At 42.8% G+C, this 22,858-nt stretch overlaps 1 protein-coding gene across 5 annotated transcripts in view; it reads right to left on the minus strand.

Annotated features, from left to right (window-relative positions):
* Window positions 1-22,858, minus strand: part of LOC126983881 (cell adhesion molecule Dscam2-like) — a 257,622-nt gene that overhangs the window by 52,201 nt on the left and 182,563 nt on the right. For all 5 annotated transcript variants that reach the window (XM_050837035.1, XM_050837033.1, XM_050837036.1 and 2 more), the window contains exon 10: window positions 2,120-2,264. In XM_050837035.1, the coding sequence (XP_050692992.1) occupies window positions 2,120-2,264 (145 nt within the window). The remainder of the gene's footprint in view (window positions 1-2,119; window positions 2,265-22,858) is intronic.

Consider the following 22,858-nt stretch of genomic DNA (forward strand, 5'->3'; position numbering starts at 1 on the left):
AAAAACGAAAAAAGTGGCAAAAAATAACAACGAAGCGGAAACGTAATGGATTATTGAAAAAAAAAAACCATGACACAAATCCTGAATCAGTTATGCTTCTGAGTTGAATTCCTAGATGATTAAAACTGTAATAACGAATAAAAAAAATCAAAATCAGGAGGTAAATAAAATAAATCGTGGTGGAAACATACGGGCCTAAAAAGTATAAAAAAGATGTTAGTGCTAAATTTCAAGAGGATAAGAGGCATAAAGAAAATGGACTTCTTAAGCACAGAAAATAGCAACGCGAGAAAGTAAAGATACGACAAATTTTGGCGGAAACATTAAGTAAAAAATGTCACGATATATCAGAAGGACTTTTCGGCGTAGTGTCAAAAGTTAAAGTAAGCAAAATGGTCCCCAAAATAAAGAACATTATAAATAAAGAAGACATGGAAAATTTTGGTGGTAATATTGATATTTACCTACAAAACTAGTATTATATCAAATGGGTACTATGCTAAATTACACGAAGATTAAAGTTATGGATAGGTTCCTTATAAATGGGAAAAAAATATGATAAAAGGCAGATGTTGGTGGAAATATATAAAAGTTTACGTAAATTCATATCGAAAAGAATTGCTAAGGATAAGTTCAACTGCATCGGAGCTGCTCAAAGAATGTAAAATATATACAATGAAATTAGAAACATATGAGAAAATAAAAATGTAAACAAAGATAGGAGACGTAAAAAACAACAACAACATTAAACTATTTATAAAACTGAAAATGGGTTAAAATCAAGGTACAAATATTAAGAAAAAATACAAAAACACTCAAACTAGATTAGAAACGCATTAATGCATTCGTCATCATCACATCTATAAAGAACATTATACTATATATAAAAGAATATGAAAAGAGCTTATAATTAACTACAAAGAAAACACATTAAAACACTCAAATACATTACAAAAAAAACATTAATATATTCATCATAACCGCCATTTAAGTTATTCGAGAACTGACATAGAAGAGGCGCCCTCCCCACGCCCGTACCACAGCACAGTAAGCTACCAACATAAGCCTGTTTACCAAGAAGGGATAAGACTACCGCAGAAAAGTATTCGATGCCATAACGTGCTCTTGGTAATAAGTGCCTGGGCCGGCTAAAAGGGGATTGGATGCTGCCCTTGTACTTACTCCGACTCTGTGTGTGTGTGTGTGTGTGTGTGTGTGTGTGTGTGTACTGCGATTCCGTGGGTGTATTTACGTTGCTGTGTGTACGTGTGTGCGTAGGAAGGGCTGAGAGCGTATACTTGTGTTTGGAAGGGTCGTGTGCGTGTGCATGTGTGTGTGTGTGTGTGTGTGTGTGTGTGTGTGTGTGTGTGTGTGTGTGTGTGTAAATGCGTAGGTGGGTAGGTAGGGAGAGGTAGTGACTATTCTGTGTGTGTGTGTGTGTAAATGCGTAGGTGGGTAGGTAGGGAGAGGTAGTGACTATTCTGTGTATGTGTCTGTGTGTGTATGTGTGTGTGTGTGTGTGTGTGTGTGTGTGTGTGTACGGAGGCCATAACACTACACAGGATCAAGCCAGAGAGAAAATTGGGAGCAGAGTTTGCTTCTCCAGCCATTGTCATCCCGAGTTACTGTTATCATCCCTCCCCCCCTGTTCTCTCTCTCTCTCTCTCTCTCTCTCTCTCTCTCTGGCCTTCGCAACAGCCATCAGGTCCATAGCTACACCCCCTCTCCTCTCTTTCTCTCTTTTACCGCCCTAGTCTTACAGTAACTCTCTCTCTCTCCTGTTACAGCACCGTTTTACTCAATTATATATCTCTGTCTATTTGTTTCTCTCTATCTTTCACTTATTACATAATGTTTCCTCTATTTCTCTTTCTCTCTCTACTACAACAATTGCCGGCCGCATCCAAACGCCGCTTCGACCTCGCTAAACACCGTTCAAAATATTACAACAGTGACGACTCCGCTTCGCCCAGAATAGCCAACCTTACCGTGATCGCCGACCGAGTTTCCCGCCCGCTAAAAGCATCGCGAGTAATACCCAATCCCCATAAACAGGCCTGAAGCGCCCTCGCCGTAAACACGATCGCGAGGGAAGGCGTGCCAACCCTGCCGAACTGACCTGTCGTGCTGCGGGAGGGGGAAGCCGTCGAGGGTCCAGCTGACGTGGGGGGTTGGTGCTCCTGACGCGATGCACTTTAGGCTCACTGAAGGTCCCGGCTGAAGCGTCTGACTGATGAAACGGTACTCCAGTATGGGCGCGGAGTCTGGAAGGGGAGGATACACGATGCTATTACAAGACGGATAACCATAACTGTTAGGTGCCTGATGTTGGTAGAAAACGGAATGATACGGTATTGATAGAAAATGGGATGAAATGGTATTGAAAGAAAATGGACTGTGAAGGTACTGATAGAAAGAGGAATGTGAATTGAAAGAACATGGGCTGGAATATAACACAAAGAAAATGGGGTTGGATGGTGTTGATAGAAAGTGGGATGGAACTGTGTACTAATAGAAAATGGGATGGAAAGGTGTTGATAGAAAATGGGATGGAATTGTACTGATAGAAAATGGGCCGGAATGGTGTTGATAGAAAATGGGGTGTAATAGAACTGATAGAAAGTGGGATGGAATTGTATTGATAGAAAATGGGATGTAGAGGTATTGATAGAAAATGGGATGTAATAGTACTGAGAGAAAATGTAAAAGTTTCAGCAGAAAATGGGATATGGAGTTGGAAATCCTCTATTATGTTTGCACTGACTCTAAAATATTAATTAGTTCCCCGTAAATGACAAAGAAAACATAATATAAGGAAAAAAAAACGAGCTAAAAGTATAAAAACTCTTCGCCTGTTTCAGTAAGCCAAACAACATCCCTTCATAAGATAAAAAAAACAACAACATCCTGAAAAAAAAGTGGGATTACAAAGAAAATAGGAAAGGGAGTTATGAGACTATCGAAACGCCATCTTTAAGTGAGCCAGACTACATTATGACATGAGCTAAACATATCTTGCAAATAAATAAATAAAAAAACAATTAAAATGAGACAACAGGAGAATAAACACTAAAAGAAAAAGAGAAAAATGTATGAAATGTAATTGAATACGAAAAAAAAAAGAAAAGAAGACACGAGAATAAGAAATAGCAAAATTGGAAGAGAAAAATGTGTGAGTATATAAATTAAAAAATTAGAAAGTAGAAAAGAAGAAATATCAAGAAGGAAAAGAAAATCATGCAAGCGTATGCATATTTATTATTATTATTATTATTATTATTATTATTATTATTATTATTATTATTATTATTAGTAGTAGTAGTAGTAGTAGTAGTATTGTTTTTCTTAAGCCCTTGAGCTGTCTCCTTTGCTGTAAAAAAATAACCAATTAAACAAAAAAATCAGAAAGCAGACAAGGTTAGCGAAAACAACAAGAGTGAAAAACAGAAACACGTGTGAGTATATAGCGTTCACTTGTGTTGCATGCAGTGGGTCAGAGAGTGCCGGGAGCTTTAGGGACGTCCGATACACTATGCAATGACGCCGCTAAATTATGAAAGTGTACTCGTAACCCGCCATAATAACCGAAAGAGTCACTCGGGACCCGGGCTTGCATCAGACGGGCGGGCGAGCAAATAGCAACCCAGCGTGGCCTAATACGGGGTAGACGATACGTGTCCTTTTGATCTCTCTCTCTCTCTCTCTCTCTCTCTCTCTCTCTCTCTCTCTCTCTCTCTCTCTCTCTCTTGTTCCAGCACCGTTTTCCTTAATTATCTCTGTCTCTCTGTGTCTATGTAACCATTTCCTCTTATTAGTTCTGTTTATCTACCATTTCTCTCTCTCTCTCTCTCTCTCTCTCCCCTCACTTTAAATACCAGTCATTTAACGCCCATTTTTCCTCCCTCCCTCCCTCCCCTCTCGTCCCCCGCCGCGCCGGAATCGAGGGTAAACACATAAATAAATACGCCGATTGATAGCCTTGGGGGGTGTGGGGGGTGGGGGGGGAAGGTGAACGGGCCCCTCCATTATTATCACAGGGAGGTCGCAGACTACCATAATAGGCGACGCGACCCAGCCTGGACGACTCCATTATCATCGCAGGGGAGGACGGGGGCACGAGTATAAAAGGGGAGACATGGACGCCCCGGGGCAGTCTGATGGGACAAAGAAGCGGAGAGGGAACAGCGCGGGGAAGAAAATAGGGAGGAATTGATGATATACGTTTCCAGTCGTCAATAGGTCGTTTTTTTTCACCCCAAGAACGAATGTAATAGTTGTCAGGTAAATGGGGAGCTTCTTTTACCGGACGATTCACTGGATAGGAACAGGAAGATTCGAGGATGTTTTTTTATAGTCTGCCTTTGAATAAAACTAAAACTAAAGAACAAAAGAAAAGAAAACGAAGACGCAGGTCATCAAAAAGCCGTCGTATTTCGCGCCTGGTCGTCCAATCACACGGCCTGACAGGTGATCAGGAAATATATTACTATCTCGTTTGGGGAAAAAAATATATAAACTATACTTTGATGACGCTAGCCGAGAGAGAGAGAGAGAGAGAGAGAGAGAGAGAGAGAGAGAGAGAGAGAGAGAGAGAGAGAGAGAGAGAGAGAGAGAGAGAGAGAGAGAGAGAGAGAGAGAGAGAGAGAGAGAGAGAGAGAGAGAGAGAGAGAGAAATGGTAGATAAACAGAACTAATAAGAGGAAACGGTTACATAGAGACAGAGAGACAGAGATAATTAAGGAAAACGGTGCTGGAACAAGAGAGAGAGAGAGAGAGAGAGAGAGAGAGAGAGAGAGAGAGAGAGAGAGAGAGAGAGAGAGAGAGAGAGAGAGAGAGAGAGAGAGAAGAGAGATACAGGCAGGCAGGCAAATAGACAGATAGACATAGATAAAGAGATAAATATTGACAGAGAGATAGATAATGAGAGAAAGTTGAACAGGTAACAGGTATTCAGTTTACATAAGTCAAGTTGGCGCTATGGAGAGAGAGTCACGTGATCATATCCAACACAAACGATGGTGAATAAAATTAGAAAAAAAAAAAAACCTCGCCCTATCCATCACCCTCTTCTCTCTCTTGGCAAACGATTCTGACCTTTCGGAAAACTGCAGACGAGAACAAAAAACAAAACAAACAAAAAAAAAAAAAAAAAAGACGGCTCCATACACAACTGAGAAGATTAACATGAAAACTCAATAAAAGAATTAGGAGTTCATGGAAAGAGCAAAGAGTGGAAATATGTTGTTTTGCTGAAGATTCCGGGCAACCAATTAACCCCCTGAGTTGTTTTTAGATGCGAGCAATCATTTGGCTTTTATAACCTGTAGGAATAAAAAAAAAAAGAATCATTTGAAGCAGGGCCCGTGGAGTGCTTGCGATGTGCTTTTGTTGTTGCTGTGATTTCTTTCCTTTCCACGATAAATCCATTAGTAGTGTTGGCTTAAAGTGTAGAGCTGTAGTGATAATGGTAGTGGGATTAGTAGTAGTAGTAGTAGTAGTAGTAGTAGTAGTAGTAGTCATGATATTAAAGCCAGCAGCAGCAACAACAACAACAACAGCATCAGCAGCCGTAGTGACCACCTCAAGGTATCTAATTTCCGTGAGAGCTCGCCTGGACGGCCGTGGAAATACTCCATAAAAATGGCAGCTTTATGGCGCCCGGGACCACCATAACGCCGGGGAGGGCCACTGTTCACGGCCCCTCGTCTGCACAGCACCGCCCGTCTCCATACAGCGCCACAATGCTCCGCCTTTCCTGGTACAGCGCCATAACAATCCTCATACTCTTTCTTACGGTGCCAATCTGATCATTCCTATTTTGGGTGCTATTTTTCAGCGCCATAATGCTCCCTCATTCCTCGTACAGCGCCATAACAATCTTCATACTCTTTCTTACGGTGCCAATCTGATCATTCCTATTTTGGGTGCTATTTTCCAGCGCCATAATGCTCCCTCATTCCTCGTACAGCGCCATAACAATCTTCATACTCTTTCTTACAGTACCAATCTGATCATTTTTATTTTGGGTGCTATTTTCCGGCGCCATAATGCTCCCTCATTCCTCGTGCGGCGCCATAACAATCCTCATACTCCTTACAGAGCCAACCAGATCTTTCATTGACTCCCTCCTTATTGGTACGGCGCCATAACAGTCTTAATGCTCTCTCTTCTATTGCCAATCAGATCATTCGTTTAGTTCCTCAATCCTCCTAAGGCACCATAACAATCTTCATACCCTTTCTTATAGTGCCAATCAGATCATTCGTATATTCCCTCATTTCTGGAACAGTGCCATCATCGTCTATATGCTCCTTACAGTGCCAGTCAAATCATTCCTTTCCCCTTCCACTGACAACAACACACCCTCACTCCCTCTCCTCCCCTACACAACACTGTAACAACCTTTTTGCTCTCCCGTTTCTCCCCTTCCCTGCAGTGCCTCTTCCTTCCCCTTCCTTCCTTCCCTTCCCATTCCCCTAACAGCAACGCACCCTCATCCCTCTCCTCCCCTACACAACGCACAGCAACATCCCTTTTCGCTCTCCCCCTTCCCTCCTCTCATTTCTCTTCCTTTACTATCGACAATAATAAAAAAGAGAGACTCACTGCGGGAGGGGAAAAAAACGGAAATAAAACCCCACAAGCGAAGCCCTTTTGATCCTCGTAAAACCTGAAATAAACCGACCTAAACCAGAATTATGGCGACCCCCGGCAATTGTATCAGCGGAGGGGCGGCGGCGTGGAGGAGGTCCCTGGGAGCTTACCGGGAACAAATGAAGAACGCAAACACGGTATCTCTCGCTGAATTACCTTAATCAGGGCAGTTTTTTGAAGTCTGTGTTTGACGGATTCACGGGATATTAACGGCGTGTGTTTCTACTTTATTAATTTGTGCTTCTGGATGTGTTTTTTCACGGTAAAGAAGATAGAACGAGTGCTGAGGAAGAGAACAGAGCACGGGCAGTATTCTTAACACACTCCGGAGCACAAGCACACATATTTAACAAGGCTTTCGGAGGCGTTTTGGGGTATTTCCAGGGGTAGTTTAATGACCTTGGTGGCAGTGTGATCCTTCTTCTGTACAATGAAAGTGAAATAACCCTCATGAAAACCCAGTTACTCATTTTCGGCCTTTGGAAATAATTGATATTAGAGATAGATGTGTCTGAGAATATCGACCATGATGACCAAGAAGATGCTGCCCTTAAAGAGAGAACACTTGATGCTAAAAAGACCGACCAAGTGAAAACGGTTTGATAATTACACACGTTCTACACAGAGCAAAAAAACTAGATAACAACACCAATAAAAACAACATTGGACATTAACAAGCACACTAAAGCAATCGTGATCACTTTAACCTTTAATAAACACGGAGACGAAGCAGCGATAACAAAAGCTTTCGCAACTCCAGCATGTATAAACGTCGAAAGGGCAGTCAGTCAGTAGGCGAGCGAGGAGGATCCGACACTCAGCGCTGCGAGGAGTGATCAAATAAGGACGCGGAACAAAAGACTAACGATCGCGAACACTGAAGCGGCGTGTAAACTGTGTTATGGCGCAGGGCATGATGCGAAACGCGCCTAACGAGATAGATAGAAAGATATAGATAGATAGATAGATAGATAGATAGAGAGAGAGAGAGAGAGAGAGAGAGAGAGAGAGAGAGAGAGAGAGAATTAGCGGTGGGCGGAAAAGACAGGTAAGCGGAATGGAGGAGAGAGAGAGTAAGGGAGGAAGAGAGAGGGAGAGACAGGGAGGGAGAATGCATAAGCCTGATAACAAGTAAACTGAAGTTGATTTAATTCCAAGAGATGAAATACCTTCGCACTGTGAACTCTCTCTCTCTCTCTCTCTCTCTCTCTCTCTCTCTCTCTCTCTCTCTCTCATCTACCTGTCCACCCATTCATCTATCTACCTTTCTATCTCTTCGTTTTTTTCTTTTCTTTTCTCTCTCTCTCTCTCTCTCTCTCTCTCTCTCTCTCTCTCTCTCTCTCAGTCTCTCTCCCCTGCCAATCATCCTCGATCCGCTTGCCTCTGTTCACTTGCTCGCCTTGTTTTGAGTTGTCAGGAAAATTTAATTGTAGGATGAACCTCTGCTGACGACTACATCAAACACACACACACACACACACACACACACACACACACACACACAAAATCCCTCATACTGCAACACAACGACATATAACTTTAATTAACAAGAACATAGGTAAACTCTCTCTCTCTCTCTCTCTCTCTCTCTCTCTCTCTCTCTCTCTCTCTCTCTCTCTCTCTCTCTCTCTCTCATCCACCAGTATCAGAGATCATAGCCATAATAAACACGACTGAAGGCCACTGTATTGCTCTGCCTCATATTGCTCTCCTGCCCCAAGCCGTCACCGCTTCGACACCTCCCCGCCGACACATTACAACACACACTGACGGGCTGGATGCTCGGACACATGTTTCCTATATTCCCAGCGTGTTGTTAGGGGCTGCGACATGGGACGAGGGGGTTAGGGTGTTGATGATATGGCTTTCTATTCCTCTTGGAGTGATATATTTTCGGTGTCATTTTTTTGTAGTTTTATTTTTTGGGGAATTGTTTGCTGCTTTGAGTCTGATTTCATACGGTTTTGGGGGTTCCTCTGCTGTTATTATCATTACTACTATTAGAGGAGGAAGAGATGATGATGAAGAGGAGGAGGAGGAGAGGATGACGAGAGCGAGGATAAGCCAAATAAGTAGGCGCAAAAAGAAAAGGAAGATAATATTGAGGAAGACGACGAGAAATAAAAACATGGAGGAGAAGGTAATGGATGAAAAGGAAATGGAGGAAAAAAGCGAAGTAGCAGCATTCAATTTTCTACCATTCTCTATCTCTCTATATATCTTTCTATCCATCTATTTATCTATCTATTTACCGATCTATCAATCTATCTACTCTTTTTTTCTCTCCCCTGTCAATTCTCGTCTACCTCGAAAGATGATTATTTAGTTAAGGAAGAAATGCAACAGAGGGATGATTCAAAAGCCGTGACACAGTGTAGCTTGGTAGGTAGGACAGGTAGGCGGCATATCAAGGTGTGCAGGGCAGGTGTGGCGTGACAAATGAAGCAGGTGTGTGTGAGAGAGAGAGAGAGAGAGAGAGAGAGAGAGAGAGAGAGAGAGAGAGAGAGAAAGGGGGGTGAGTTCAAGGAAAATATATATACAGTGGTTAGAAGGAAGTGTGTGTGTGTGTGTGTGTGTGTGTGTGTGTGTGTGTGTGTGTTTCAGTGACAGTGATGATGCTGGAGTTGAGTTTGCTTTATTGTTTTTTTTAAGAATGACGGAGATAATGAAGCTTATGATGATGAAGAAGATGACAACGATAACCATAAAAGGGACAGAAGAAAATGAAAACAACAACAACAACAAAAAAAAAAAAACAATGCAAAAAGTAACAAAGTGGAGCAACTCCCTCCCCCCCCAAAAAAAAAAAAAAGTGCCCCCTCCAAGTGTGCTCTTTCAGCGGAGGTAATCCACCAATCAGGAGGCTGCAAGCTGTGGTCTAATTGGTCCGTATAATCTTTTGGCTTCCTATTGGTCGCATCTAAGCTGCCTTTTAATTGGCTGGGTCACTGAAAGACACGCAGAGACGCTGACCGATACAGAAAAGGAGAATGATGTTAGTTGTTTTCTCTTCTTTGTTTTTTCTGTCTGTCTGTCTGTCTGTCTTTTGTCTGTCTGTGTATCTATCTGTCCGCCTGCCTGCCTATCTAGCTTTGTCTTTTTCTGTCTAATTGTATATCTGTCTGTTTGTCTGTCTGCTTGCCTGTCTGCCTGTTTATAAATCTGTCTGTCTGTCTGTCTGTCTGTCTGTCTAATTATCTGCCTCTTTGTCTATCTGTCTGTCTGTCTGTCTAATTATCTGCCTCTTTGTCTATCTGTCTGTCTGTCTGTCTAATCATCTGTCTGTTTGTCTGTCTGTCTGTCTGTCTGTCTGTCTGTTTGTTTCTTTGTTTGTCTGCCTGTCTGTCTGTCTGTCTTTGTGTCTGAGCTGATGTCATTCTGTCTGGGTTTGTGTCTGGCCGCGTCACTAAGTTATAGGATGTTAGTTTGTTTGTCGGTTTGGGTATCAATGTGAATGGTTTGTCTGTCCGTCTGTCTGTCTGTCTGTTTGGGGAAGCGGGTGGGTGCGTGACTGTCTGTCTAACTGAATGTGTCTGTCTATCTGTCCGTCTGAATGTTTACCTGGTTCTCTGTTTGTTCGTTTGTCGGGATGGCTGAATATCTGTTTCTTTTTCGTAAATCTTCTTTTATCATCTGTTAATCTGTCTGTTTGCGTTTGTGTGCCTGATTGAGATATAATGATTTCGAAACACACACACACACACACACACACACACACACACACACACACACGGAAGCAAGGACACGGATGGATAAACATTCAAAACACTAATATAATTTTCGATGCGTACGACAAACACGATGAAAATGAACAAGAACGAGAGACGAAGGAGAGGAGAGAAGAGAAGCGACGATAAAACATAAAACAACAAACAACAAAGAAGGGAAATAGAAAGAATGCAAGTAAATACGAAACTCAGGAGGAGGAGGACGGGGAGGAGGAGGAGAAGGAGGGAGACTAAAGAAGATGAATGACACAAGGAACACAAGGAGAAAAAATAAAAATAGGAGGGAAATGGAGAAGAGGAGGAGGAGGAGGAGGCTGAGGACATCTGGAACGAGCAACAACCAGGGGGAAAAAATCATCAGAACACACCTTAGACCTTACCTGAGACCACCTGAGGGCAGAGAAGGAAGGTAAGGAGGGAAGGAGAAAAGGACGAAAGGACGAAAAAAAGGGAAAGCTCAGGTGAGGAAGAATGGCTGAGAGTGAAAGTCAGAGTGAAAAAAAATGAAAGCGAGAGTGGAAAGAAAAGTAAATGAGAAGGAAAGAGGGAAAAAAAGGAGAAATAGGAGGAAATGAGGAGAGAAGGAGAGGAAACAAGAACGAAGAAAGGATAAGAAGCTGAATAATGAAGAAAGAGAGGACAGGAGGGATAGAGGGAGGAGGAGTAAAGACAAAAAAGAAGGAAGGACAGATAAGGGAAGAAGGAAGAGAGAAAAAAGAAAAGGTATTGAGGAGAGATTGACCATGGAAGAAACAGAGGATAGGAGAAATGGAGGGAAGAAAGGAAGGGAAACAGAATGAAATGGAGGGAGAAAAGAGAGAAAAAAAGGGACAGATTAGAGAAGGAGGAGAGAGAAAAGGAAAAAAATGGAGGAATGGAATATGGAGGAAACAGAGTATAGGAGAACTGGAGGGAGGAAAGGAGGAGAGACAGAGTAATAGGAGGTAAGGAGGAGAGGAAAGGGGGAGATGAAGGAGTACGTCAGATGGAGGAAAAAGATGTGGAGGGGGAGGAAAAAAACGAGACTCATACGCGTAGGGAAAAATAATGTTAGTCAAAGAGAGAGGAGGAAAAAAGGCGGCTGAGATACATTCACTCTCTATTCTTCATTGCTTTTCCGTGTGTGTGTGCGCGGGGGAAGAGAGGAAAAGAACGGAGAGAAAGAAGAGAAGGGGTAAAGGGAGAATAAGAGGATGTCAAGAGGAATAAAATATCGAATTAAAATAAGAAAACGAAAAAATGAGAACGAGGGGAGGAGAGAGAAGCAAGGGAGAGAGAAAAGAGAGAAACAGAGGAAACAGGAAAACATGAATACGAATACTTATTTACACGAAAACACACACACACACACACACACACACACACACACACACACACACACACACACACAGGCCACCCCATCCCCACCCCCAACACCACGCACACACATTCACAACAATACATATTCCTAGTACAGAGGCAACAAGGAAAACAAACAACTTCTAGATTGATAAGAAAAACCAGCACACAGAAAAACATTTACGCAGAACACGAGCCAGCAACACAATGCCCTTAAAAAAAAAATAACCGTCTTCACACGCACCTCCCAGCCCGGTGAAGGAGCGGAAAAATGAGAGAAAAATATATTCCTGAAAATAGAAAGGTGAAAGTTGAATAGGCGAGCCTCCCCCACGACCCACCCACGGGAAAACGCTGCCTGGCAAACCCACAACAGCTGGGGGCACCTGGGGAAAATTTTTGACCCCACTCCTACATAATTTAAGTAAAAATCGATGACCACACACACACACACACACACACACACACCTGTCCCGTAGAAATTCCTGAATATACCTTTTTCCTTGCTGAAGAAAAACAAGAGGTACCAAAAACTAATTCACACACACACACACACACACACACACACACACACACACACACACACACACACACACACACACACATGTATCTCTCTCTGTACAAGGAAAGCATGAAAATGATAAGTTCTCGTCTCTGAACAGTAACTGGATGACAAAGAGAACAAGGCAGGAAGCAAGAAGAAGAAGAGGAAGCACAAAAACGATAAAAGAAGGACACGTTAACATTCCCAAACCCTTCGCGGAACCACTAAATCACTCCTATAGAAACAAGAAAAGGGCAGCCAACAAGCACCCCATCAACCCTTCCCTCCCCTTAAACAACACCCAAACGAAGAACGCAGCCACTGGAACGATAAAACAAAACACACGACTTTACATTTCGAAACGCTACCCCAGATTCCCATAACCTTCCTCCATGGGTTTACTTTTCCTTTCGCTCAGCTGCCCTTATTCCCTCAATGCTTCGAAAGGGAGGGAAAAAGGGAAGTGAGAGAGAGCAAATGGGCAGGAAGCGAGATGCGTGGGCTATTTCCCTACACGTGGGGTGGGAGAGGAAGTGAGAGAGAGAGAGAGAGAGAGGACAAGGAGAGGTAGGATGGAAAAAAGAGGGGGAGGGATGGAGGTGAGGGCGGGAATTCGTGGACTGGAAGACTTTTTTTTTGGTGCGTTAAAGGAATGTTGTGAGGAAGGTGTTGAGGGGAGGAGAAGAATGTATGAGTGTGTTTAAAGAGGGAGGAAGAGAGAGGAGGAGGAGGAGGAGGAGGAGGAGGAGGAGAGATAACGGTTGAATGCTGTAAATGGAGAATGGAAAGAGAGAGGGAGAGAAAAAAAGGAGAGACGGAGGGGGTGAGGGTTACACTACTACTACTACTACTACTACTACTACTAAGAATAATAATGATAATAATAAGGTCCTCCCGGCCACATCAGTATTACCTGGGCTATGACGCAGCTAATTAACAGGTAGTAATGAGCTTTCCCATAGAGAGAGAGAGAGAGAGAGAGAGAGAGAGAGAGAGAGAGAGAGAGAGAGAGAGGTGAGGGGAGAGAATAATTTGCAAAAAAGACAAGACAAGAAAGAAGGGGAGGAGAAAAGTGGTCATCTACATCATTTTTTCCCCTCCTGGTCAAATGAAGAGAAGGAGGAGGAGGAGGAGGAAGAGGAAGGAGAGTAGAGAGGGAGGGAGAGAGCTTGAGGGCGAGGAAGTGGAGGAGGAGGGAATGAAGGAGGAAGAGAAGACGTTTTTTCCTCTCCAAACGTTTCCTCCTTCCCTTCCTTCACACTTTCCTCCAGAGATGGCGCGGAGGTAAACAGGAAAGAAGGAAGGAGAGGGAGCAGGAAGAGGAATCATCTCTTTTCATCTTCTTTCCTCTCCTTCGCCTCCTCCTTCTTCTATCCTTCTTTCTTATTGGGGTAGTTTCCTTTAGTCCCTTCCTTCCCTTCATCGGACTTGTTTCCTTCCTTCCCTTCCTTCTTCTGTCCTTCTTTCCTTCTCTTCGGACTGGCTTCCTTTATCCCCTTCCTTCCCTTCCTTCTTATCGTACTGGTTTCCTTCCTTCCCTTCCTTCTTCTGTCCTTCTTTCCTTCTCTTCGGACTGGTTTCCTTTTTCCCCTTCCTTCCCTTCCTTCTTATCGTACTGGTTTCCTTCATTCCCTTCCTTCTTCTGCCCTTCCTTCCTTCTCTTCGGACTGGCTTCCTTTTTCCCCTTCCTTCCCTTCCTTCTTATCGTACTGGTTTCCTTCATTCCCTTCCTTCTTCTGCCCTTCTTTCCTTCTCTTCGGACTGGCTTCCTTTTTCCCCTTCCTTCCCTTCCTTCTTATCGTACTGGTTTCCTTCATTCCCTTCCTTCTTCTGTCCTTGTTTCCTTCTCTTCGGACAGGTTTCCTTTATCCCCTTCCTTCACTCTTATTCCTCATCCTCTCCATCAGGATTAAGAGACGACAAGGGAAGGTAAATCAACAATAAGTAATTAGAGTTTATATCCCTCCCGGCGCGTGGAAGTCTTATCCTCATCTTTCCCTCATCTCCCTGTAATCACACCCTCCAGCTCATCGCCTCTCTTCATCATCTCCCTCCCCTCATCTCCTGTGACACTAATACACAGCTTAAGTATATGCCGCCCCGCCTACGTAAGCCTTAATCCTCCCTCGGCTCGTCTCAGCAACACCCATTCTTGTGACAGTAATACCTTCCCTTCTCGAGTGAATAAAATTCTTCGAACCGACGGTAATCCTCTTCGTTGTAACCTTAGAAACGGTTCTCACTAGCGCGTTGGTTGGTTGATGGTCTCTCTCCCTCGCTTAATACTCTTCATCATCATCATCATCTTCTTCTTCATCTCCGAGAGTCTGGTAAGTGCGTGTTCTCGTCTTTGATTTGTCTGATTCTCGTCTCATTGGGTTTGTATTCCATTCAGTGTGTGTTGTTTTTGTAAGTTATCTCAATCTCATCCAGTGTTTGTTGTTCCTGTAAGTTATCTCAATCTCATCCAGTGTTTGTTGTTCCTGTAAGTTATCTCAATCTCATCCAGTGTTTGTTGTTCCTGTAAGTTATCTCAATCTCATCCAGTGTTTGTTGTTCCTGTAAGTTATCTCAATCTCATCCAGTGTTTGTTGTTCCTGTAAGTTATCTCAATCTCATCCAGTGTTTGTTGTTCCTGTAAGTTATCTCAATCTCATCCAGTGTTTGTTGTTCCTGTAAGTTATCTCAATCTCATCCAGTGTTTGTTGTTCCTGTAAGTTATCTCAATCTCATCCAGTGTTTGTTGTTCCTGTAAGTTATCTCAATCTCATCCAGTGTTTGTTGTTCCTGTAAGTTATCTCAATCTCATCCAGTGTTTGTTGTTCCTGTAAGTTATCTCAATCTCATCCAGTGTTTGTTGTTCCTGTAAGTTATCTCAATCTCATCCAGTGTTTGTTGTTCCTGTAAGTTATCTCAATCTCATCCAGTGTTTGTTGTTCCTGTAAGTTATCTCAATCTCATTCAGTGTTTGTTGTTCCTGTAAGTTATCTCAATCTCATCCAGTGTTTGTTGTTACCCTGCCACTCCTTCCCTATCTCCCCTTCCTTCCTCTGTACCTGTTTTTCCTTAGTATGTCTAGCACTCACTAACTCCCTTTCTCCTTATTGACCGGCTCTCTAGTTTCTCCTCGAACTCATGATGGTTTCTCGTTTTCCTCATACCCTCTCTTCCCCTTGTGCGGCTTTCTCTTGAGCTTCACTTCATCTCCCTCCCCTCGCTTCACTTCCCCTCCCTTGAGACCACTTGAAACGTTCCTGGTATCCCACGCAGCGTATCTTCCCCTTACTTTCCCTGGTGATCATTTCCCTTTCCCATTTACTTTTCCTTCTAGTTTCCCTTTGAGGTCAGTTAAAATGGTCATTGTTTCCCCTTAGATTCCCCGGTGGTAAATTCAATTCGCCTTTTACTCCTCAATCTAGTTCCCCTTGAGGCCACTTAGAATGTCCCTGTTTCCCACACAGCTTCACTACCCCTTAGATTCCCCGGTGGTAAATTCACTTCGCCTATTATTCCCCATTTTAGTTTCTCCTTGAGGTCACTAAGAAAGTCCCTGTTTCCCACATAGCTTCATTTCCCCTTAGATTCCCCGGCATTGAGTTCATTTCGCCTTTTACTCCTCATTCTAGCTTCCCCGTGAGGCCACTTGAAATGCCCTTCGTTTACTCATAACTTCACTTCCCTTTAGTTTCCCCAGGGCTCAGTTCCCCCCTTTACTTCACTTGCTCCCTAGTTTCCCCTTCAGTTCGTCTCCCTCGTTGCCGCACTCCCCCTCGTACAGTTTAGTTTCCCCTCAGTTTCACTTCGCCTCCGCCCACTCCCTTGCCATTCCCCCGAAAAATAGTCGCTTCAGGTCACGACGTTAGCGATACATCGACACAAAATCGAATTAATGGAGCGTGAACGAAGCCGGCGAGTCAATAGCCATTTCTAATATGCATATTTTTCTAATTCTTCGACCGCGCGCTCCCTATTTTTTATTTGACTCTTTCGTTCATTTATGGCGCCCTCCCTAAAAAGCCATTCCACCCGAACTGATAAAAAGGCCCCAACTTCAAAACTAGTTCAAACGCATACAGCAAAAAAAGTTAAAAAATACAATAATCGTTAAAACCGTTGCGAACCGTTAATTCCGTTACGGCCGTTAAACAAGGGACGGGGAGAGGGAGTTCGAATTTAAAGTTGACTCTTGCTAATCGTATTTCAAATTATTTTCTCTCGAATATGCAGCTTTACGGACCGGACCGTATTTGCCTGATGGACGGGAAAAATTCGCACTTGTTGTAAGACTTGTAAAAGGTTAACAGTCGAGGGTGTGGGTGAGTTAGGGAAGTAGAGATAGATAAACAGATAGATAGGTACATGGATAGATATAGAGAGATAGATAGATAGACAGAGAAATAGAAAGAGACGGAAGGAGTGGAAGAGTCTGAAAGATAAAGCAAGGGGAAAGGAGAGAGTCAGGAAGAGAAAGGGAGAGAAAGGAAATCAGAGAGGAATCAGGGAGAAAATGGGAGAAAGGGAGAGAGAAATCAGGAAGAGAAAGGGGGAAAGAGAAAGAGAGAGGGAGAGATAAATACATGGAAAAGACCAAGGAAAATGATCAAATGGGAAACAAATTCGAAAAGGAAAAGGAGAGGGAAAATTAGGGGGAGAAAGAAGGAAGGAAGGAAGTAGAGAAGGGAACGCAAAGGAAATGGGAGAGAGAGAGAAAACAGGGAGTAGACGAAGAGGGCGAGAAAGGGGCCCAAAGAGAGAGGGAAAGAGAGAAAAGTGGTATTAGGAGAGAGCAGGAAGAAAAAAACTCGAAATAAAAGAGGAATAAACAAGCCTACATCCGATTTTAATAACTCTAGCTCCAGCGTAGGCCTAGATTCTCCCTCGAAAAAATATAAATACATCCTTAATTAGTGTCGCGTTCATCATATCCCTCTGTTAGAGCTAATTAAGGCGGATAAACTTATACTATTATTTTATTCATTTTCACATTCGGTTTTATTTATACATTTCACAGATCGTTTCTATTTAACATTATTATTATTATTATTATTATTATTATTATTATTATTATTATTATTATTATTATTATTGTTGTTGTTGTCGTTGTTGTTGATTCTATGGTTTTCTTTCTCATTTTTTTCCCTCTACCATATCTCTCTCTCTCTCTCTCTCTCTCTCTCTCTCTCTCTCTCTCTCTCTCTCTAAATGGAGGCTGTTTACCGGCATTATTTCCTTTTTATTCTTTTGTTTACACGCTTTCTAAGTTATCACTCCCTCCATCTCGGCTCTATTACGGCGGTCCGCTCTCTCTCTCTCTCTCTCTCTCTCTCTCTCTCTCTCTCTCTCTCTCTCTCTCTCTCTCTCTCTCTCTCTCTCTCTCTGTATCTATCTATATCTTTTTCTTTGTCAATTGATCTATCTGTATATGTATCTATCTATCTATCAATCTCTCTCTCTCTCTCTCTCTCTCTCTCTCTCTCTCTCTCTCTCTCTCTCTCTCTCTCTCTCTCTCTTGCTCAAACAAAACAATCCCTCCACGATCACCGGCATTCCCAAACAAAGATCACTGAAGCATTCTGAAAAGCGTGCGCGGCGCCGCTAAGGATCGCTCACTACGGGGCATGAAATTAAAGCAAATAGACGAAGATAAAAAATGCATATAATCCCTCTCCAATACCATCGCTCAAGCCCTTTTTATAGCACGCTGGATATTAAGAGAGAGAGAGAGAGAGAGAGAGAGAGAGAGAGAGAGAGAGAGAGAGAGAGAGAGAGAGAGAGAGATGGGGGGGAGGGGGGACTGTAAAGGAAGATAAATAGAGGTGTTATATGTGATTTGATCGATGAGAGAGAGAGAGAGAGAGAGAGAGAGAGAGAGAGAGAGAGAGAGAATCCATCACTTTAAAAGCAAAATCTCTTCCCTCCCTTATTATCTCTCCCCTCCTCCCCCTTTTCCTTCTTCTCTCCCTTTCTTTCCCTTCCCCACGTTAGTTTCTTCTTCCCTCTCCCAAGCTTCTTCCTCCCTTCCTCCCTTCCCTTCTCTCTCCCTTATTCACTTTCCCTTCCTTTCCCTCTTTCTCCTTCTCTCCCTCCCTTTCCTTATCTCTCCCTTTTCTTCTCAATTCCCTTCCTCATCCTTTCATATTCTGGTATCTCAGTTTTCCATTCCCTTCCCTCTTCCTTTCCTTCAATTCGCTTTCAATCCCTCCTCCCATTCCCATTCCCATTCCCTTCCTCCGTCACCCCATCCGTCCCCTCACTCTTTCCTCCCTACCTCCATTCCTTTCGTCTACGTCCACCTCCTCCCTCCATTCCTCCACCACTCCTGCCTTCCCTCTCCCAAACCTCCGTCCTTTCCTCCCCCACCGCCCCCCTCGCGCCAGAGAATGGAGTAATCACAAGGGAAAATTGAATCCACATTCCAATTGGCTGTGGTGACCCTATCCTTTCGCTATCCTTCAATCCCACTCCCGCTAACCCGTTCTATTTTTACTCTCTCTCTCTCTCTCTCTCTCTCTCTTCCCCTTTTGCCTTCACACTTATTTCAATTTATTTTTGTTCCAATTTAAAAATCATGCATTTGAAATAACTTTGAAATTTCATCTCTCTCTCTCTCTCTCTCTCTCGCTCGCTCGCTCTCATATTCCTCGTATTTAGAGAAGCGAGTATTGGCTTCTGATGGCAGGAATTCAGCGATAATCGAGTCACCAAAAAGTCTTGTTTGAAGCGAGGACGCCAAGACGAGGAGCGGGCGGAGGCAGCACAGAGGAAGGAAAATGAGAAGAAAGAAGCAACGGAAACAACGATACATGGCGGAGCAGGCAACGAAAAGTTCGATGGCTAATAACGAGGCTGCTGCTCTGATTTAGTCTGTTCGTCAGTCATTCCAATGGGCGGCAGGACAGGCTTCAGCACTCGCTGTGCGTATTCAGGGGATCAGCAAGATGAAGAGGAGGAGGAGGGAAGCACACACACACACACACACACACACACACACACACACACACACACACACACACACACACACACAAGTGCGTGCGCGTGCAGGGTTTATGATTTATTTCATTGTTTCATTAGGGACAAAATGCGCCTCTTAATTACCGGATGAGCCTGAGGCACGTGGCCAGATGTGACTAATTACCCGCCTGCGAGGCCTGCATGTTATATCATAAGTATATATATATATATATATATATATATATATATATATATATATATATATATATATATATATATATATATATATATATATATATATATATATATATATATATATATATATATATATATATATATATATATATATATATATATCTATATATATATAGGTAGATGTATATGGATAAGACGCACATACACACATTTCTGGCTTATTCTTTATGCGGGAGTTGTTATACGAGACGAAACGAAACGCTTGCAAAGTAATGTTACATTTTTTTCCACAAAACATTATTTCTCTGCAAATGCTGGAAAAATGAAGACTCTCAACATCCAGACTTCATGTAATCATTCCAGCCCGTGATAAATTTAGCTTATTCGAGAATTACGTGAACACACACACACACACACACACACACACACACACATACAAACACACACACACACACACACACACACACACACACACACACACACACACACACACACACACTGTTCAAAGAGTGCACAGAACCTTACTCCGTATTCCCGTATTCACAGAGCGAGGGCCATTATTTACACGGGCACAATTAATGCCCTGCTGCAGCCGAGCAAAAAGTCAGATAAATAAAGTAATTAACACGAATCAATTGGCCGGCTTAATTTTTCGCGCTCGCCTGAACAACAAAGGCAAAATTGAAGGTGTTTTATCTCGGCGCTCCAGAGAGTCGCTACCCACGCTGCCTCACGCCACATTTGTCACGCTTCCCGGGCGCCGCTGCTGTCAGGTATTCGCTGCCTTAATTAAACAGGTGAGGTAATAAGCGAGCCTTTGATGGCGGGGGCAATGAGACAGGTAATGAGACGCGCGGAGAGTGATTAGCATGCACAGGTGAGGGCGGCGGCAGGTGTCACGGGCCGAACAGTAATGAGGATAATTTCTTAAGGGGGTGATATTAATGAGCGGCTTCCATGATTATTAAAGTTTGTTGCTGGGTGATGGTGGTGGTGGTGGTGGTCATGTGGCGGTGGTGATGATGATAATTGTACTGTGTTTATGATGGTGATGCTCCTATTGATGGTGATGAGAATGATGGTGATGAGAATGATGGTGATGCTGATGGTGATAATGATGATGAAGATAATGATAGTGATGTTTCTACTAATGATATCTCTAGTATAATGGTATCTATTGTTACTCCTGATAATGATGCAATGATGATAACAAACATGGTAGCTAACTTTGCACTTTGCCACCAATACAAAAACATGATAGTTCAGCATAATGATGACAATGCGAATTGAACTATAATGACACTAACGAGAATAACACAAAACGATACAATAATGATAATGACACTATAATGACACTTATGGTAATGAAGGTAATAAACAAACTATATACCTCTCTTTTCTATTCACTACTTATACCAACAAACCTTTTTAGTACCATAACAAAACACCAGCAGAGGGCGCACGCAATCCTCTAAGGAGCATAACACGAAGATATAAGCCAATTACGTTTACGGCTACGAGGTAATCAACAGCGGGTAGTGTTTACTGGCGCGTTGGACAGCCGTAGCCTAATGCAATCAGTCTAATGACGACGGTTATCACACCAATCATCACCCCTAACTAGGCTGAGCACCGAGGTGTGGCAGGATTGGGGCACGAGTGGGTTTACCTCAATGAGCGGACACTAGCAACGCCCCAAACATGTTCCCGATCTCGATGAGGCGGAGAACAGACGGAAAGGATGGAAGGAAAGTGCGACCAGATGGAAATAGTATAAGAGGACAGGGAGATCAGTGAAAGGGGGGAAGACAGGTAAACTAGAGGAGCAAAATAAAGACAGGAAGTTCCGTAAATGAAGGAAAACAGGTAAGCTAGAGAAAAAAGGGCAGGAAAAACAGTAAAGAGAGAAAAAACAAACGTGAAAAAAAGATAGGAAAAACAGGAGGAAAAGAAGATCAGTTAATGGAGAAAGACAGCAAAACTAGAGCAAAAAAAGACAGGAAGATCAGTAAATGAAGAAAACAGGTGAACTAGAGAAGAAGAAAAAAAAAACAGAGATAGGTACACCTGATAAGAGGATAAAGTAAGCGGAAAGAGAAGGGAGACTAGAAAAGAATACCAAAATAAGTAAGCTAGAAAAGGAAAAAGGAAAGAATGGGAAGCCTAAGATTGCAAGGTAACAGACAGAGCATGACAGTGGTTGGCTATACAAGACATGACAGAGGAATGCCCTATACGACACCGTGAGAGAGGAAGACTAAGGCAGCAGGACACGTGGGAGTCACATAAGGACTTCGACAAAAGGACACAATCTTCAATACACAGCCTTCCCAACACTTAGAGTCCTGTGTGCCCTTGTGTGATATGCCAAACTTATATAAAAAGAATGAAGAGGAAGTATGGAAGCAACGAAGAATACAAAATAAATCCAAAATACAAAAAAGACAAAAGAAAGGCAACGAAAGAAGCAGCATAAAAAGATAAACGCAAAAGTTGAAGAAAGAAAGTGAATATTTAAACGCAAGACAAAACGAAGACTCGAAACAAAAACATGGTAGCAGTTTATAAAGAAGTTTGGGAGACACGAAGAATGCAAAATAAACCCAAAACACAAGCACACAAAAGAAAACACAAAAAAATAAGCAAAAGTTGAAGATGGAAAATTAATATGTAAAAGAAAGATAAAAGGAAGACTGGAACCAGGAACATAGCTAGCAGTTTACAAAGAAGTATGGAAGAGAGGAGGGTATCAGGACACCTCTCCTCCCGAAATTGACCTATCTTTCGGCCACTCCTCTTGATTCTTTGTAGGAGCAGTGAGTAGCGGGCTCTTTTATCATTATTGTTTTCTTTTTTTCCCCCTTTGAACTGCTTCCTTTACTGTAAAAAAAAAAACATCACCTTCGTCCTAATGGTTAGTTGTCATCGTCGTCATCGTGGTATTTTTTAGGAGCGATAGTTGTTGATACTTTTCCCAATATCTTTTCCTTCCCACTGACGCTCTCCATCTCCCCTTTCCTCTCCTTCCTGCCTCCTATTACTCTGTTCCTCCTCCTTTCTTCCCTCCAGTTCTCCTATCCTCTACAGACAGGATAACTTCATGTGTGTGAAAAAAAGACAAAAAAAGAGAATACAAAAGAAGTCCAAAACCCAAGAGAAAGCAATAAAATAAACGCAGAAATTAAAAGAAAATGTGAATATGTAAACGCAGAACAAAATGAAGACTCGAGCCAATGAACACAGGTACAGCAGTTAACAAAGAGAAACACCATACACAGCGCCACACTGCTCGCTCGGGGCAACAACTAGACAGAGTGCTGGTGTTTGAGTTTTCCGTCACTCCCTCGCCGAACTTTACAAAGGAGCGGCGATACAACGGGTGGATGAAGGACATAATAACCTCATTTTGCGCCAGACTGGTCATCACGCTGCTATTCACGCTGATGGC

The sequence above is a fragment of the Eriocheir sinensis genome, chromosome 55, assembly GCF_024679095.1.
Source record: "Eriocheir sinensis breed Jianghai 21 chromosome 55, ASM2467909v1, whole genome shotgun sequence".
Taxonomy (NCBI): domain Eukaryota; kingdom Metazoa; phylum Arthropoda; class Malacostraca; order Decapoda; family Varunidae; genus Eriocheir; species Eriocheir sinensis.